Source organism: Corythoichthys intestinalis, chromosome 4 (genome assembly GCF_030265065.1).
Source record: "Corythoichthys intestinalis isolate RoL2023-P3 chromosome 4, ASM3026506v1, whole genome shotgun sequence".
NCBI classification, from domain to species: domain Eukaryota; kingdom Metazoa; phylum Chordata; class Actinopteri; order Syngnathiformes; family Syngnathidae; genus Corythoichthys; species Corythoichthys intestinalis.
Window position 1 is genome coordinate 4553578 of NC_080398.1, and position 19786 is coordinate 4573363.

The following is a 19786-nucleotide window of genomic DNA, read 5'->3' on the forward strand; positions in this document are numbered from 1 at the left end:
CCTTAGTTCAAAAATACTGCGCGGACTCTGAAAATGAGAGCGCCACTGCCACCCACTGAGTGGATGTGCAAGTACACGCGCCCCATTATTTGAGAAGTACTGCCTTAGGCAGAGGGTTCACTTACTTATTTCCCCCTTGTGTCATTGTTTGCATAGTAACCTCATTGTAAAAATATGAAAACCTATAAATGTTTGGGTGGTTTTAGTTAAAGCAGACACTGTTTTTTCATCTGTGTGGTTTTGACAAAGATCAGATCAGATTTGATGGTGATTTTATGCAGAAATGTGAGAAATTCCTAAAGGTTCTGATACTTTTTCATACCACTGTAAATGCACCTAGTCATGAGTGAATCCCATCAGACATGTGATGGTCCTGCAGACACGTGGAAATGCTGTGCGGGGGCCGCCACCTCTCCAGACAATCGGGGGGGATGAGCCAGCACAGACCAAAACTCCTCCCGCAGGTCCGGCAAGGGGGACGCCACCATCCCCCTGGGATCCAGGGTGGTCCCCCAGACCATCCGTGACCCCATTAACCGGCCTTCAAGGAAGGCCCTCCCACGCCCGCCACTACACTGCCCGCCCACCAGTCAACCCCCAACTGACACGGCACGTGGCGGGACCCCCACAGCCCACTTGACCCAGGGCAGGACAGGATCCCCACCCGGAATGGGCAACACCACACTGGCACTCAATCAGTGACCCGCGCCGGGGCCCAAGGAGGATACACGGGTAGAAAATATAGGGAAAGCTAGAAGCAGGAGAGCGCCAAGAAGCCCCCATGGGACCGGAGCCATGGCCCTCCCCCCGCAACCGGCCGCACCCCGGGAACCACGCAATAGCGAAAAGTGTGGGACCCACCTACCCTCCTATTACTGGGGCTGCCAGGTCGCCGACTGGCAGCCATTACCCAGCACCATGATGCAATTGTGTGAGGAGGGTAGTCTAGTGCAGGGGTGTCCAAACTTTTTGCAAAGGGGGCCAGATTTGGTGTGGTAAAAATGTGGGGGGCCGACCTTGGCTGACGTCCTTTACGTAGAACAATATATTTAAGCAAATTTTAGCAAGCCGTTCTGTGTGTCACATTTACTTTATTATAGGGCTGCAGCTATCGAATATATTAGTAGTCGATTAATCGAGTAATCGGATAAGGTACATGAAAAATTACAACACCTGAGCTGAGCCTCAAACGATATAATTTTTTTTTTTTAAATGAGGATCTGTGTACAACAAAAGAACAATTGACTGACTTGGATAAAAAAAAGTCTGCTAGCTTAAATGCTATAAAATGCTTAAGTGTTTTTTTTACAATGCTCTTAACAAGTGGTTCAGACACATATTCCCACAAAAAACAGCTAAATATACCTACAAACTAAATTAAGAACATTCGCTCAAACAAAAGCTTATGTTGGTCTTAACAGGGAGCAGTTAGATTCAGCCATGTGAAAAGAGGCAGACCAGAGGGCATTGTACCCACCCTCATCAGTAAAATTAAATGCTAACACTTTTAAAATCAACCATTACAATGCCACTTCAATATAACGAATACTCGAAGCAACAAAATTTAGTTCGAATATTTTTTTCTAATGGAATACTCCAGTTAATCGATTAATCGTTGCAGCACTACTTTTTTTTTTTTAATTAATAATTCCAACAATTTTGCAACAAGCCTATGTGGCGTTCTCTTTCGACTCTAGGGCTCTTGCGAAATACTGCTGCTGTGAAATGAAACTAGCTTCAAGTTGCTTCAATTTCTCGCTACGTATCTACCCTGTAATCTTGTCATACATGTCAGCGTGTCTTGTTTGGTAATATCGCCTCATATTGAACTCTTTAAAAACAGCGACTGTCTCTTTGCAAATGAGGCAGACACAGTCGTTGCGTGTTTTAGTGACGAAATAGTCCAGTTTCCACCTATCCTTGACGCGCCAGCCGGTGCAGTCAACTTTTTTTGTTGTTGATTGTCACCATTTTAGAAAATTGGGAGTAAAGGGTCACATGTTGTAATGTTGCTTAGAGTGCTGCTCCCTTTTAGTGGGTAAATGAGGAGCAGCATTTAGTGTGTAAGCTACTTCATATGCTTGTAGCAGTACTGCTGACCAATTTATTAAGTCTGTGTACGGGCCAGACGTTATTGATTTTATGACAGAGGCTGGGAGCCGGATGAAGTCTGACCACAGGCCGCATTTGGCCCCGGACTTTGGACATGTCTGGTCTAGTGTATGTATTGAAATAAGAGAGAACCCGGCTGAGGGCAGTAGAACCGTTCTTCCCAGCCACACATTCCCCCCTCCGTGAAGTAATAAGTATCTTTCCCCACCTTGAAAGGTGGAAAAGCGCTATATAAGTATAACACCAACCAACCAACACTAAAAGACTAAAACGAAAAATAAGTGCTGCCAAAAACAACACGAAAGGAGCACATAAAAAGCTTTTATCCAAGTAGTGCTGCATCTGTTCACCACTTGGGGGAGACAGAACTTCATTTCTACAGTGTGACTTATGACTCACTAACCACAAAGAGGGAAAATATGACTGGAATGTTTTTTATTTACACATAGAAAGAACAGAACGTCTTGAAACTTTGTTAAGAATTTAGTTAGTCACGGTGTCTCAACAAAACCATGTGTTTCAACGCAAAGTTATGTCCAGCTCCCTGACTAATGTAAAAATTTTAAAAAATCAGATAAGACTGAAGCTTTCCATGTCTAAGTACAAGGCTATGAAATTAGTAAAAACATTTTTGTTTGTTTGTTTTTAAACACGTACAGGTCAGTCATTTTGCTATAGGTCCGATCCATTTTGACTGGGCGGAGGGAATGAACGTTTTGACTGTTATTTGGGGTTGTATTTGTTTTTATTTTAATTCGTTTTTTTTCATCAGTATTAATTTTAGGGGTGTCAAACGATTAAAATTTTTAATCAAGTTAATCACAGCTTAAAAATTAATTAATCGCAATTAATGGCAATACAAACCATCTATAAAATATGCCATATTTTTCTGTAAATTAATGTTAGAATGGAAAGATAAGACACAAGATGGATATATACATTCAACATACGGTACATAAGTACTGTATTTGTTTATTATAACAATAAATCAACAAGATGGCATTACCATTATTAACATTCTGTTAAAGTGATCCATGGATAGAAAGACTTGTAGTTCTTAAAAGGTAAATGTTAGTACAAGTAGAAATTTTATATTAAAACCCCTCTTAATGTTTTCATTTTAATAAAATGTGTAAAATTTTCAATCAATAAATAAACTAGTAGCATGCCATTGTTGATGTCAATAATTACTTACACAATGCTCATGGGTGCTGAAGCCTATAAAATCAGTCGCACCCAAGCGCCAGCAGAGGGCGACAAAACTCCGTAAAACACAACAAGTACACATTTCACTGTCCTGTCATTTTAATCTGTTTGAAAGGGGCATTTGTGCGTTAATTGCGTCAAATATTTTAACGTGATTAATTTTTTAAATTGATTACCGCCCGTTAACGCGATAATTTTGACAGCCCTAATTAATTTAGCAACTTTTAGGAAAACATTTACAATTAATATTATAACTTAAAAATATATTCTGCCTTTGTACACGGGCTGGTCACAACATAGCCCAGCAGTTATGCTTATCGACCATTAAATGTTTTGAAACTAAGATGCTTTGGATTTGTTATGTGAGCAGACCATTTGCGTTCATAGTGCAAAAATTAAATGAACAATAAATGATTGAAAAAATAATGAGTTATATACTCAATACATATCTCATTCACTGTGTGCCTTTGTTGTTATTTTGAGCCAGAAGCACTGTATGAGCCGTGTGTGATATGGTAGTGCCTTATTGGCACCTTGCACTTGAACTTGATCCCACAAACTGATGTTTGCATTATGTTGATTTCAACAAAAAATACACTGGTACAACATGGGCACGTTTTCCATAACTGCTGTTGAAGTTGTTCTTATTTTTCACAGAATGCTTATTGGAAAACCTTGAAGTTGTTACATTTATCATTATTAACACAACCAGTGGGGCATTACAATACAATTAGCCATAATATGTAAAACGAATGACAGCATATATCGGTTTGATATCAGATTTTTGGAGTTGGAAACACATGGCATTAAATGATATTTGCTGATACCTGTAGAAACTCTGTCCCAGATACTACAACCCCTAGCAAAAAGTATGGAATCACCAGTCACGGACGAGCACTCACTCAGACATTTTATTATGTAGAACAAACTCTGATTAAAAAGTTTGAAAAAAATAATGAATTAGTTCAAAAGTGCAACTCCTTGTCATTCAGAAACACTAAAAGAAATGAATAAAAAAACATTGTAGTGGTCAGTAACTGCTACTTTTATAGAGCAAGTGCAGGGAAAAATATATAGAATCACTCCATTCTGAAGAAAAAAAATATGGAATCATTAGAAACAAACAAAGAAATAACAATCAAAACACATCTCTAGTATGTAGTTGCACCACCTCTGGCTTTTATGACAGCTTGCAGTCTCTGAGGCATGGACTTGATGAGAGACAAACCGTATTCTTCATCAATTTGGTGCCAAATCTCTTTGATTGCAGTTGCCAGATCATCTTTGCAGGTCGGAGCCTTGCTGTGGACCATTTTTTTCTATTTCCACCACAGGTTTTCAATAGGGTTGAGATCTGGGCTATTTGACATTATATTTGACTATATGACATTGACTTGGATGAGTCTTTCTCCAATGAATGCTTTAACAGTTTTAGCTCTGTTGCATGATGCATTGTCATCTTGGAAAATTACAAACATAATTAAAATTGAAGTCTAAAATTTCAATGTGAACTTGTGCATTTATTAAAGATTTAACCACAGCCATCTCCCCAGTGCCTTTGCCTGACATGCAGCCCCATATCATCAAGGACTGAGGGAATTTTGATGTCTTCTTCAGGCAGTCATCTTTGTAAATCTCACTGGAACAGCACTAAACAAAAGTTCCAGCATCATCACCTTGTCAAGAGTCAAGAATCTGCATTGGACACGGTGTCAAGAGTCAAGAATCTGCATTGGACAAGGTGATGATGCTGGAACTTTTGTTTGGTGCTGTTCCAGTGAGATTTACAAAGATGACTTCAAGAGTCAGGAATCTGCATTGGACAAGGACAGTTTTATTGGACAGTTCTGGAGTGGCCAAGTAAAAGTCCAGACTTGACCCCCATTGAGATGCTGTGGCATGACCTAAAGACAGCGATTCATGCCAGACTTTCTAGGAATCTGACGGAACTACAGCAGTTTTGTGAGAAGAATTGGCCAAGTTTAGTCCTGATTGATTTGCCGGACTGATCTGCAGCTACCTGAAGCATCTGGTTGAAGTTATTGCTGCCTAAGAGGGGCCACAAAATATTAAATGTGGTAGTCCACTTACTTATTTTCCCCCCTTCTGTCATTGTTTGCATAGTAACCTCATTAAAAATATTAAAACTAGGGCTGTCAAAATTATCGCGTAAACGGGCGTTAATTAATTTTTTAAAATTAATCACGTTAAAATATTTGACGCAATTAACGCACTCCCCTTGCTCAGACAGATTTAAATGACAGTACAATCAACTGCTTATTAATTGTGTTTTATGGAGTTTTGCCGCCCTCTGCTGGCGCTTGGGTGCGACTGATTTTATAGGTTTCAGCACCAATGAGTAATGCGTAAGTAATTATTGACATCAACAATGGCGGGCTACTAGTTTATTTTTTGATTGGAAAATTTTACAAATTTTATTAAAACGAAAACATTAAAAGGGGTTTTAATATAAAATTTCTATAACTTGTACTAACATTTTTCTTTTAAGAACTACAAGTCTTTCTATCCATGGATCGCTTTAACAGAATGTTAATAATGTTAATGCCATCTTGTTGATTCATTGTTATAATGAACAAATAGTCCTTATGTACTGTATTTTGAATGTATATATCCATCTTGTCTGTCCATCCTATCCATCTGTCTTATCTTTCCATTCCAACAATAATTTACAGAAAAATATGGCATATTTTATAGATGGTTTGAATTGCGATTAATTACGATTAATTACAATTAATTAATTTTTAAGCTGTAATTAACTTGATTAAAAATTTTAATCGTTTGACAGCCCTAATTAAAACCTATAAATCTTTGGGTGGTTTTAGTTAAAGCAGACACCATTTTTTCATCTGTGTGATTTTGATGAAGATCAGATTACATTTGATGGTGATTTTATGCAGAAACGTGAGAAATTCCAAAATTTTCAGATACTTTTTCGTACCACTGTAGACACATTCAAGTAGAGAGAATATCAGTGCCAGGATTAGCGATCAGGCAGCATTGAATAGGATGTCAATAGTGATCCCTCGCTACTTCGCGATTCAAACATCAGTCCATCATGTTTTTTGTTTTTTTTCCAATTAAAAAAATAAATAAATAAATGCAGGATTTTAGAGTTGTCCCATCCGAACACGTACAGCCGTTATATTTCCATTATCGTTGACTAAAAAAACACGAAAGCAGCTTTAATACTGTAAAATTTTATTTCAAATACTGGCGAAAAACCCTTTTTGTGACTCCCCTACAGAAGTAAAACATTCCAAATTATTTTAAAGTCTTTCCCCAATTTTTTAAAAGTCCTTAGAGCAATTGAGGCCTCTGGTTTCCCTGTAGTGATGCCAAGCCAGGGTGAAATATATACTGTATTATATACCTGTGATACGAGAAGAGAACACAAAAACGGAGACCCTCGTTCACATTCCGGCACGCGACGGTCACAGATCCTGTTGCGCAGTACCTCGTGATTTTTCTTTGATATGACGGCAAGATGTTTAGTTGGCGTTCCACACATTTGTAGAAGAAATTTGCCTGAAATGGCGGCATTTATACACGGCACCCCTTTCAAATTAGAGGTACCGCCGAATCAAACAATCATGATTTACAAAGATGACTGCCTGGAGAAAACGTCAAAATTCCCTCAGTCCTTTTGTACTCCTTCTAAAATCCAAGCTTAAATCCGGCTTGGACATGAGCGTGTGCCGTCTTCGAATGACTGTTAATAAATGAAGCTCAGCCCCCTTTGGTAAGGCATGACGCAAAGAATGACGAAGTGTCAGGTCAATACAGTTTTGAAGTCTATGACAACATAATCATAATTAACTAAGTACATTATTATTTTTTTTTAATTTTGGGGGGGTGCTCCGAGCTACCCACACTAGTGTTGCGATGACTAGTTGATCGTGATGGACATAATGAGCACCCCTGATTTAGCATATCAATTAATTAGGCTCATTTTCGTGAGAAGTGTAAGCCAGGGCCGGCCCTACCTATACGCAGGCTATGCAGCTGCTTAGGGCCCCTGAGCACTAGGGGGCCCCCAATCTGGCAATTGTTTAATTTCTATTCTATTTTGTTTACTACAGTTTGCTTTATTTGACTTTTGATACTTGATTACAAGCTTAAAAAAATAAAAGTTCTTCCTTAACTTCTTTCTTTCCTCTTTTAGAACAAGGTTTGGCGCTATCTACTGTAAGTACTGACGATCATTTGGGGTGAGAAGTTTGAAGTATCCAGTGCAACAAAATCTGATTAATATACAAAATATGCACGTATGGGTTGGATTGCATGTATGGGTTTCACAGTACACTGTGACGAAATGGCGGGCCAAAAATATGGGCCGCTTTGCATTATTTTGCTTAGGGCCGCCAAATGAACTGTGTAGCCCTGACCCCAGTTCACCCAATCTGTTTGGTCTTATTAATGTCCCATCCTGAGCAAAAAGTGTACATGCAGGTTATTCTGTTCTATCGTCCCTATAAATATTGAGAACCTACGCCCTTGGTGCCGCCCCTTAACAACACATAACAACTTCTGAGAGACATAAACATTCTTGTGGAATCTAATAACTGATTGATAGTTTTCCTTTTTTTCAGCTTTATTTAATTTAGACAAAAAAACCAAAACGATTTCTCGCTCAGATCTAGTGGGAAATTAAATTCCCCCAAGTTCTGGAATGACCCAGTACAATCCGTACTGTATTTTTCCGAACTGACGTCACGATGACGTCCGCGTGTTTATATATGCAACAAGAGCACTCGCTCTACACTCCGCCACACGCATCCGCCTCCGCTTACAACGGCAGTAATGGGAGCCTAAGTACTCGCTTTTGTTTCATTCAGATTTCCCCCCTACTAATAGTAACAATAAGAGCAAGCAACCTTCAAAATGAGTGTGATGCAGACGACGAGTCGCCTTATGGGCAGCATATGCCATCAAAATGGAGTCGTGGACGGTTTAATGCATTACGGCGTGCCCTTCGTCTCCGCTGCCGCTTCGTCGCCGCAGCTCCAGCCGGCCGCAGCGACATTGGACGCCGTAAACGGTAACAGCGGAGCCGCCAAACAACGACCAACCGAGGTGAAGTTACCCTCTAAGGGCAGCTTCACCACTATAAACCACCTTAACAGTCAAGACGACGACGACGACGACATGGAGGACAGCCAAGGTTCCCCGCCAGGAACGCCGAGCCCGGAGGAAGAGCACGACGGCGGGAACAACATCGTGGACGCCGAGACTAGGCGTCTCATTAGCCGTTTTCTTAGTGACTTTACCGGGCTTTCAACAGCTCGTTGGAACGAAAGCAACGCACACAAAACCATGCAAAGGGTAGTGACGACCTTGTTGGAAAAGCACAAGTATAAATACAATGGTAAGTGCCTCTTTCTTTTTTTAACGTAGGTTACGTGTAGTACGTGACTTGGAACTACTTTAGGCGTCCGCCATTTCCCCCCCCTCATCCAGGAAATGACTACGTGCCTGAGGCTCAAACGTATTGTTCCTCAACGTTACAATTTGACGAATTTTACATATTTATGCAGTTTAAAAACACTTAAAATCCTGAAGGATTATCTTTTCGACGCGGTAGTCACGTAATTTAACAAATGGGCTGTTTTAATCACGAATAAACGCAAATGTTTGTTGAAATGCCATGTGGTAGTCCTAAAAAGAGCTTTTTGTTGACTGAGGGAGTAGTTAACAAACATTAAAATATCCCTGTTAGGCATTAGGGCGTTATGCAGGCGAATGGTGGTAACATTTCACCTAGTGCGCAGCTTAACTCTTTTTAGGGCAGTCGTTTAACTCTTTGGTTGCCGTTGACGGCTATAGACGTCCAATGTTTTGACTGAGAGGGGGTGAATGAACAAATGGCACTGAAAGTGTTTAGATGGATTGATGTATGAACACCAAATGCTAAAATTGTGGCCTAAAAGACCTGCAGTGTGATTTCTGGAGTTTAAATAAAGTTTTTTGAATTACCAACGTTAATTACGTTGTGTATAAAAGCTTAATTTGGAGATAAAGAACGACCTACTACAAAAAACAAAGCAAGATTAACGTATACATATCTTCCAAATGTTAGAATTGTGGCCCTCATGACCTGCAATGTGAAGTCAGGAGGTCGAATAAATGTTTTTTGAATTACCAAAATCAATTACTCATTGTTATATGAGGTTAATTTGAAAGTAAAACAAGTCTTCTTACAAAAAAACAAAGCAGGATTGATGGATATACATAATAAATATTAAAAATGGAGGCCTCTATTAACCTATGATGTGATTTCAGGAAGTGAAAAAGTTTTTTTGGAACTACCAAAATCAATTACTCACTGTTATATGAGGTTAATTTGAAAGTAAAGCAAGTCTTGAAACAAAAGACAAAGCAAAATTGATGGATATACATACCAAATATTAAAAATGGAGGCCTCAATTAACCTATGATGTGATTTCAGGAAGTGAAAAAGTCTTTTTTTTTTTTTAACTACTAAAATCAATTACTCACTGTTATATGAGGTTAATTTGAAAGTAAAGCAAGTTTCAGTACAAAAAAACAAAACAAAATTGATGGATATACATACAAATGTTACAAATGGAGGCCTTAATTAACCTATGATGTGATTTCAGGAAGTGAAAAAGTTTTTTTTGAATTGCCAACATTAATTACTTACTGTTTTATATGGTTAATTTGAAAGTTAAGCAAGCCTTACTACAAAAAAAAACAAAGCAAGAGTATTGGATATACATACCAAATGTTAAAAATTGTGGCCTTAATTAAGCTATGATGTGATTTCAGGAAGTGAAATAGTTTTTTTGAATCATCAAAATTAACTGCTTTGTGTATAGAGGCTTAATTTGGAAATAAAGCAAGAACTACTACAAAAAGCAAGATTAATGGATATATATCTTCTAAATGTTAAAATTGTGGCTTGCATGACCTGTAATGTAATTTCAGGAGGTTCAATAAAGTTTTTCTGAATGACCAAAGTTGGGTAATTCAATACAAAACAGCACAAGATGGTAACATGTCAACAAGTAAGCATCTTTAATTTGAAACTGAAGTCAGACACCACAAAAAAGGAGCACTTCTATGAGTAGATGTGTTGAAAACTTGCCTTTTTTGTACTTTATGTATCATCACAACCAAGTATAATTTGGTATCCAATAAAGGCAAAAACACATTTATAAGAACAATTACCATGTGAGGGTAACAGCCATTAAATTTTGACTACAATGGGGAATTTATACATCGTATTTATGACAAGTTTAGCTTAACCGGAGCCTGATTTTACTCAAGGTATCATCAACAAATTGTCACTGGACGACCGAGGGGACAACGTGAGCTTTGTGAGCGAAGTTGCCAAAAGCCTATTCTCGGACGGAACCACCAACTGGGGCCGGGTGGCCAGCCTGGTGGCTTTCGGCGCCGTCGTGTCCCAGTACCTGAAAGAAAAAGGCCGGGCCCACTGTGTGGAGCTGGTGGCCCAAGAGATCTCTTCATATCTTCTCTCGTACCAGCGCAACTGGCTGGTGAAAAACAACTCTTGGGTAAGATAGTGACTCAGAGCTGACTAAAAGGCATTGTGTAACGGCAATGTCGACGTGTCCAAAAATCTTCTCGCGTCACACGACTAATCATCCCATTGACTTTCGCCCCTTCCAGGATGGCTTTGTAGAATTTTTTCGGGAAGTGGACCCGGAGGCGACCGTGAGGAACACGCTAATGGCCTTTGCCGGAGTGGCCGGCATCGGCGCCACGCTGGCCCTGTTGATCAGGTGAATTTTCCGGAAGCAAATTTTTTTTTTTGTTGCCAAAACAACGGACATTGCTGGAGAGTTTTAAGTCCACGTTTTCCCTGGACTAAAAGACTGAAATAAAGGCGGAGTTGTTTTCCAGGCTGCAGTTCAACAAAGTTCAGTCTCATAAACGCCTCAGTTTTTTTTCCAACCCCAGCGATTATTTAATTTTTGGAAGAAATTTATTTTTGTAATAGATGACTAAACGTTTATATACAAATTTAGGAGAATTCAGCCCAGGTTTTTTTGCGGTGTTTTGTGATTTGAGTTGAAGAGATTTCCCACGCAGATTTGAGAGAGTTTATAGCCGGAGACGAAGCTCATTTCCGTAAAAATCCCATTCCGAAACAAGTCGGTCAGCCGTCGCTTCCGCGGTCCGACGCCAGCAGCCGAGGAAATGCAGAACTCGGCCAAGTACTGCGGACTGGAACGTTTGAGTTTCGTGCAAGGACCCTCCAAAGGACTTAGTACGTAACGAACGCAAAAGGTGAACGTGTTCTTCCGAAAGGTGAGCACACTGCGCTTGAACCGGTCCAGTTGACCACCAAGAGAATGTTTTCATACAAAATTTGTTGTATAGTTAATAATAAAAAACAGTTCAAATTGTTTTGCTTATGCTGTCTTTGTTTGGGGAAGTTTTGGGGTTTTTTTCTGTCCACCCACGCGCAATTTCCGTTCCACTTCCTGTTTTCACCGCAACGCAGTTTCTTAGAAATTGAACTCTTTCCCCCGCCCCCCCAGTTGCCTTATCCTGCTCAATTATATAACCGCTCCGTGATAGAGGAGAAAATTATAAACATGTCCGCCGGGTATTATGGACTCCTCCCGTGTTTATTCTGATCCTCGTGGTTGTCCCGAGTTGCTACGCAAACATGCCCGAGAGAGAAGGAAGTCTTGGGTCTCCACGGTGACGAACGGAAGTGTAGGCAGCTGGTTGCTTGGAGGAAAATTATGGGATGGCGGGGGTTGACAAAAGTTTATTTATAAAGGTATTGATATTAGAGGTGGGAACCTCTGGGTATCTTGATTTGCGATATTAGGCTCACGATAACGATGCTCTCGAAGTGTGGTCATATAAGAATTATTGACACATGAGTGTTTATCACTAGTAGACGTCCAATTTAGGGCTGCAGCTATCGAGTAATTTTTCATCGATTAACTGATTAGTTCTAATAATCGAGTAATCTGACAAGGAATATTGCTGGCTAAATTGTAGGAGATGTAAAACAAAGTCTTGCTAAGATTGCACTTTCAAAAGCACCTTGCAAAAACAAAAAACTCCTCAGTGTTTCTTCAAACTATGCACTTTCATTTCAAAATACCTGAGCTTAGCCTCAAACTCAAAAAGAAAAAAAAACATGAACAAATGAGGATCCAAGTACAACAAAACAATTAGCTAACTTGCATAGCAAAAGTCTGCTAGCTTAAATGCTATAAAATGCTAACGTGTTTTTTTGTTTTTGTTTTAAGCAATACTCGTTCAAACACGTTCCCACAAAAAGCAGCTAAATTTAACTATAAACTAAATTATGAATGCATGAAAAAAACATTAGGTTATGTTGGCCTTAACAGGGAGCTAGGGTTGGGCGATATGGCCTTAAGTACGTATCACGATAAATTGAGCAGATTTACCTCGATAACGATAAATGATGATAAATTCGCCCAAGCGGACTGTTATATAATTTTAAAATTTGAATCAATGCATGGAATACAAATTAACCGTTTCTCGTTAAATTTATTTAACCAGCTTTCAATTTAACAATTGCACATGCAGTCTAAACATTAAGTAATAAAAAAAAATCTTGTAAACAAATAGAATTCTAGAGTGAACATTTATAACCGCTTGTATGACTTGAAAAATGTACAACATTATAAAAATCAATATGACGACTGTGCAATCATGTCATTCTAACACAAATGACTTGCAGCTTTAACAGTACACTTCAGACAACTTATTGGTAATGGCTGCTCTGACATAATTATTCAACACAAGTGTTTACGTCAAGGTTTTTTTTTTTTTTTTCCCCCCAAAAACATTTTTTAATACATGCACCCCCACACAGACACAACCAGATTAAAGCTGTATTGCTCTGATGCCAATGAAACATTTAAGGTTTTATGATTGCAGAATAAAGCGAACACATACAGAAAAATAGCTGTGGCCATTAAACTGTCATATATAGGCTTCACTGTTGGATTATACTTTATGCTAAATGTGCTTTACCATCATGAAAGCTTTCAGAGAAATCACACAGAGATGCCAAATAACGCGACATGATGATTGCTACATGAAGTCCGTGCCCAGTCCACTCATTAATTTCACCCGTTTCGACAAGGTTAGAGCCGCTATCGGACTCTTTCACGTTAATTTGTAGCCGCTGTTAGCCGCTAGCGTTAGCCTGTGGCTTGGCTACCAGAAGAAAGCACTGAAAGCATCCTCTCCTGATATCGTGAGAACCAGGGAGGACAGCGAGTGAAAGCCCGTCTGGAACCTGCCAAGAATTTACTTAATGTCAGGTGAAAGTTTGGCAAAGCTAACTTAAGCCCGACTCCATCCCGTTTACTTGTAGCGTTAGCCGCTAGTGTTTGTTGCCAAAAAGCTCAATCTTGGTAAAAGCACACGGTCCCAGTTGAAGCCTGGGACCGTGTGTATTTTTGTGTGAGACCAAGATTGAGCCTTTTGGCAACAAACACTCGAAGTGGGTCTGGCGTGCCACGAAAGATGCGCGTGCTGAAATACCCACTCTGAAGTATGGGGGTGGGTCAGTGATGCTGTGGGGCTGTTTCGCTTCCAAAGGCCCTGGGAACCTTGTTAGGGTGCATGGCATCATGAATGCTTTGAAATACCAGGACATTTTAAATCAAAATCTGTTCCCCTCTGCGCAAAAGCTGAAGATGGGTCGTCACTGGGTCTTTCAGCAAGACAATGACCCTAAACATCTGGCCAAATCTACACAGAAATGGTTCACTAGACACAAAATCAAGCACCTCCCATGGCCATCTCATTCCCAAGACCTTGTTTTGTTGGCAAAAGGGGGTTGTATAAAGTATTAACACCAGGGGTGCTAATAATTGTGACACACATTATTTGATGTCAAATATTTTTTTCTTTATGTGGGATTTTTTTCCCACTAAATGAATGCACTTGTATTGAAGGTTGGATTTTTCTCTTTTTTTTCTATTAAGGTCCCATATTATTTGAAAAAAAAAAAAAAAAAAAATACAATATTAGAAGCTAATAAACACATCTTTTTCAGAGGTGCCAATAATTATGGAGGGCACTGTACATAGAAAAAGTCCGCTAGCTTAAATGCTATAAAACGCTAACGTTTTTTATTTTTATTTTTTTTACAATGTTCTCAACAAATGGTTCAGAAATATTCCTACAAAAAACAGCTAAATATACATATGAACTAAATTACAAATGCATTTTAAAAAAAAAAAAAAAAAAAAACAAGCTCATACAAAAACTTGTCTTATGTTGGTCTTACTATGGAGTAAGGCTGCAGCCATCGATTATTTTAGTAGTCGATTAATCGATGAACTAGCTTGTTCGAATAATTGGGTAATTGGATATGGAACATGAAACATCAAAATACCTGAGCTGAGCCTCACGGTATAAAAAATAATAATAATAATAAGGATCTATGTACAACAAAAGAACAATTTGCTAACTTGCATGGCAAAAGTCCGCTAGCTTAAATGCTATAAAACACTTTTTTTTTTTAAAACAATACTCTTTAACAAATGGTTTAAACGCATATTCCTACAAAAAACCGCCTAAATATACCTATAAAGTAAATTACGAATCCATAAAAAAAAAAAAATTAGCTCAAAAACTTAGTTTATGATAGTCTTAACAGGGAGCAGCAGGATTCAGCCATGTGAAATGAGGCAAACTAGAGGGCAGTGTATCCACCCAAATCAATAAAACTAAATGCAAACCCTTTCAAAATAAACCATTACAATTCTAATTGTAATCGAGCATAATTTAACTCGAATCTTTTTTTTTTTATGCGAATACTCGAGTTAATCGATTAATAGTTGCAGCACTACTATGGAGCATGTGAAATGAAGCAGACTAGAGGGCAGTGTATCTACCCAAATCAATAAGACTAAATGCAAACGCTTTCAAAATAAACCATTACAACGCCACTTTAGTAAAACGAATACTTGAAGCAGTAAAATTCAACTCGAATCTTTTTTTCTAATCGAATACTCGAGTTAATTGATTAATCGTTGCAGCACTACAGAAGATATGTCTTGCTAATACCGATCCAATGGTCCGTGTACTTTTCCGCCATTTGTTTTCCCTCTAATTTTGGAAAACAAAATAGGGAGCCCAATTCAGTTTTTTGTGTGTTAACAAAAAAACAGAAAAGTCTCGCTTGGAAGGCGAGAGAGTAATTATAGTGGAGGATACATTTTTCAGTTTCATTTGTTAACTTCTTGTCTGTCATTGCTGGCGCAAAATCAAATGTTCATTCGCCACTCAGTCAATGGCAGACACTAAGATGAAATATTTCACCAGTCATTCGTACTACGGTAAACCTGTTTCCTGAGACGTAGATCGTAGGATTTCAGCGATAAGATTCTTGAAATGTCAAAAAACTCGAATTCTTTTGCGAGATAATTTACGAAATTTTCAAGGATGTTTGTGATTCTTGAATTTATCACACACGTCAAAATGTCTCGCGAGACTTCGCCGAATCTCTTGAACGTTTATCAATCGTTAAAAATGTCATTTTGATGTTTTAGTATTTACTGATACGGATTGCTTTCGAGCATATTTTTTTAGGGCATTGACATTCCTTTAGAATTCCACAAAAACCACCAGACTACAAATTGTAACCTAGCTTGCGGCGTTCCGATACTTTGACGAATTGTTAGACTAGCAGTATAAATACCTAGCAATCTTACATCGTGACTATGCGACTTTGCTAGGGTTTTACACCCTGAAACATCTAAAATAATCTCTTAAAACGTAGCTTAAGAATGACAATCAAGATTTTCAGATAGGTTAATGTTTCTCAGCTTCTTGTGACTGATACATACCTGCTCCCTTATCTTATCAAGGAGTTCGCAATAAGAAGTGACTCATTTCGAAACCGTTTCATGTTCATTTGGAGATAAAACACATCCCACGCCTTCCTCGACAGGCTCGTCGGGGCATTTTGAAACTGCCGAGTGATGACATTCTTCTGCTCTCATGACGTGTCATTGAAATGCATATATGACAATGAATACAGTAATTGTTTGAGGTCTGATTGTTTTTAACAAAATTTTGGTTGCGGAATCCAGACATTGCTGTCAGTTTTTAACACGTCAAATATTTTGTTACAACATTTTAGGGCTGCAGCTATCGAATATTTTAGTAATCGACTGAAAATTCTATCGATAAATCGAGTAATCGGATAAAACAAATATATTTTTAGGTGAAGGGCAATTATAAATATACATGAGAAAACAAGACATTTAATCTAATCTTAAACCATTTTTAGTCAATCAATGTCTTTATTTTCGATGTATATTGTTGAAAACAGCCAACAATTCCATCTCAGATGTAACTAGAATAAAAAAAAAAGACTAATTCACTGCTTTCACTCAAAAAAATCTTTAGATCTATTAAAAAAAAAAAATATATATATATATATATATAATATATATATATATATATATATATAATATATACACTGTAAAATATTAAAAGTTGACTTTACTAAAAAAATATATGCAAACTTGCTGCCTTAAAAAAATTAATTTATGTTGACTTAGATGAATTAGATTTGATTAACTTAATTATTGTGAGTTGGCAGTACTCAAATTAACTTAAAAAATTTGGATTATAGTCACTTGTTTTTATTGAGTTGGCAGTACTCAAACTAACTAAAATAACTGGATTACAGTAACTTGTTTATTTTGAGTGTACAGTACTCCCATCATATTCAGGTCAACTTAATTTTCTTGACCTAAAAGAATTCCACAATAGAAATTACATCTGCACATACTAATTTCATTAAAAACACATTATCTAACAGTAATGACCCCCAAAACACAATAAATGGAGAACACTCATTGGATTAATTCAATGGAATTAAAATTTACTTTAAAATGCTCAAAAGTGCATTTAATGAGAGACACAGGCTCCTGGCAGGCTGAACGGTGTTTGGTTAATGCTCAGTATCAATGAACAATCAGTGGATTAATTATAAACCTACTTTTGCAAACATTTTGCACCTCATACAAAGTATAAGTACCTAAAATAACCTTTTGCTACAGAAATTACTGAATAATACCTGAACTGCATCAATGTCCACTCCTATCCTGTAATTTCCAAAGACTAACAGGCAAGATCCTATTATCATAATTTCAGGACATTAACTCAGCATTGAAGACATGGCGTCAAACTAGTTTCCCATTACAACATGAGCTTGAGCTCTGGTAAAGCTAACAGTTCTGATTTCTCCAACAATATTAGTGATCAAAACTGGAACTACAATCAACATTGTGCCATGGTTTAAAATGTGCAGCAGTGATAAAATAAACATAAAAATACAGAACTCCTTTTAAAACACACAACTCAGTTCAAATTCAAATTTCACTTTAACACCTGATACAGTAAACAAGATACTTTGTTTTTTTCACATCACTAAAAGAGTAAATGCATAACGTGTACTGGAGTTATACACCTAAGAAACCTAAAATCTTACCAAGAATATGTGTCATATTTTTATTCAAATTCTAATTTCATATTAAGCTTTTTCCTCAAAAAAAAAAAAAAAAAAAAAAAAAAGTAATTTCTATTCAAAAATATTTCATTAGTATATATATATATTATTTTTTTTTCAATCAAAGAAAAAGTCATGTCAATCAAAAAAATTTGTTTGAATGCAAAAATAAATTTGTAAGTCAAAAAATATGTTTGAAAACTATTTTTCTTTGATTGAAAATTTTTTTTAAAAATTTAATTCTTTTTTTTTTTTTTTTATTGAAACAACTTTTTTGATTGATGTAATTCTGCGTTTGGACCACATTTTGGCTAGGACATTTGTGTCTTTATTATTCAATCCAAAAATAAGTTGCTTCAAACAAAAAATGTATATTTTCAAAATAAAATCACTTCAATTAAAAAAAACAAAAAAAAAAAAACAACAAAAAAACAATTGTAGAAAAAAAGGTTTGAATGTGAAAAAATATTTGAGACAAATGGGTAAAGAAGTCTGCTTCTGAGCAGGGCTCCACAAAGTTGCACAACTGACGGTCAAATGCAGTTTCTCCACTTTTGCCTGCATCTTTTTGAGAGTGCCATGTCGATAGGTGTACTTTGAGTGCATTAAAAGATTTAAATGTGCAGAGGCAGTCCTTATGAAGACATGGGAGTTGGGATGTCCGAGTGTGGTATCCATGTTTTAAGCGGTAATGCTTAAGCAAGTAGGCTCTTTTCAGCAGAAAATGTGCAGTACTTGCAAGTTCACTGCATTAGAGAATACTGCTTTGGTTGACCTGAAAAGACATGATAATTTCAGCATTGAGAACTTGTTAGAAAAAAAAAAAGTTAAATTGTTTCTTAACAGTCACAAATTAAAATGTCCAATTATTTTTAACCACAAATTAAAATCTGCAATAAATTATTTTAATATTCACAAACTAAAATGTTTAACAATGAGTTATTTTTAAATTAACGTAATTGATTATTTTTGAACATTCAAATTGAGATGTACAATTAATTTCTTAATCCATCTGTAAAAACATTAATGCATGTTTGTTATCCCAACCCATGAAACAAATACAAATATTAAATGATTCATTGATCAGTGTATGAAACATACCTGTAATTGCTGAGACTGAGGTATGTGTGGACTTTTGACCATTTGCTTCAGCCTGATTGGGGGATGGTGAAAAAGAACACAAAATTAAGGCAACAATTTCAAAATATAGGCACATAAATGACCAACCTTAAACACACCAGGTTGTTATGGCGTCGAGTGTGATCTCTGCACTCTTTCTATCTGTATTCCTATATTAGGTTAGACCAAAGTTAAAGTGGTGAAATAACAGGGGGAAATGTGATCTAGTCCTCTGATTTTTGCGATTAATGCATTTTAAAACAATTTCAAATTATCAGTGCAGTTTGATCAAACATGGAGGGGGAGCACTGCACATGAAGAAAAGCAAATGGAAGGGCAGATGACAAACACTCTAAAGCAGGGGTCCCCAAACCTTTTCCTGTAAAGGCCACATGACTTTTCCCTTCTCTGATGAGGGGCCGGGTCAGTTTGTAACAGAAAAAGTGTGACGATTGCAGCAGTGCCTAAATGTAAAAAAATTATTGTTTTTCAGAAAGCCATAATTAAATAACCCTTTCTGAATTCTTCTTGGAACAAAATAAAATAAAAATAATTATAACATAATATAATATCATATAATAATGAATAATAATAACACAATTAATTAAATAGATAATAACCAAATAACCCTGTCTGGGTTCTTCACAGAAAAAAGCCAGGAAATAATAACACTATTGGGGGGGGGTTCAGGGGGCCGGACCAATTGTGGAGGCGGGCCGTATCCGGCCGGCCCGCGGGCCGTAGTTTGGGGACCCCTGCTCCAACGCAAGAACCGATTACGTTGGCGCACATAAGGTCTGACTGTGCATTTAG

The 19786-nt window shown here is 37.5% G+C and overlaps 1 protein-coding gene across 1 annotated transcript; it reads left to right on the plus strand.

Moving 5' to 3' along the window:
• Nucleotides 1–8090: 8090 nt before the first annotated feature.
• Nucleotides 8091–11732, plus strand: mcl1b (MCL1 apoptosis regulator, BCL2 family member b). Its single transcript, XM_057834746.1, has 3 exons — nucleotides 8091–8704; nucleotides 10627–10877; nucleotides 10993–11732. Exons 1-3 carry the CDS (start codon nucleotides 8221–8223, stop codon nucleotides 11107–11109), a joined length of 852 nt encoding a protein of 283 aa, XP_057690729.1. The 5' UTR covers nucleotides 8091–8220; the 3' UTR covers nucleotides 11110–11732.
• Nucleotides 11733–19786: the final 8054 nt, after the last annotated feature.

Coding starts and splice junctions, on each gene's coding strand:
- mcl1b (XM_057834746.1), top strand. CDS start 8,221: ATGAGTGTGATGCAGACGACGAGTCGCCTTATGGGCAGCATATGCCAT. Junction 8,705..10,626: donor GCACAAGTATAAATACAATG/GTAAGTGCCTCT, acceptor ATTTTACTCAAG/GTATCATCAACAAATTGTCA. Junction 10,878..10,992: donor TGGTGAAAAACAACTCTTGG/GTAAGATAGTGA, acceptor CGCCCCTTCCAG/GATGGCTTTGTAGAATTTTT.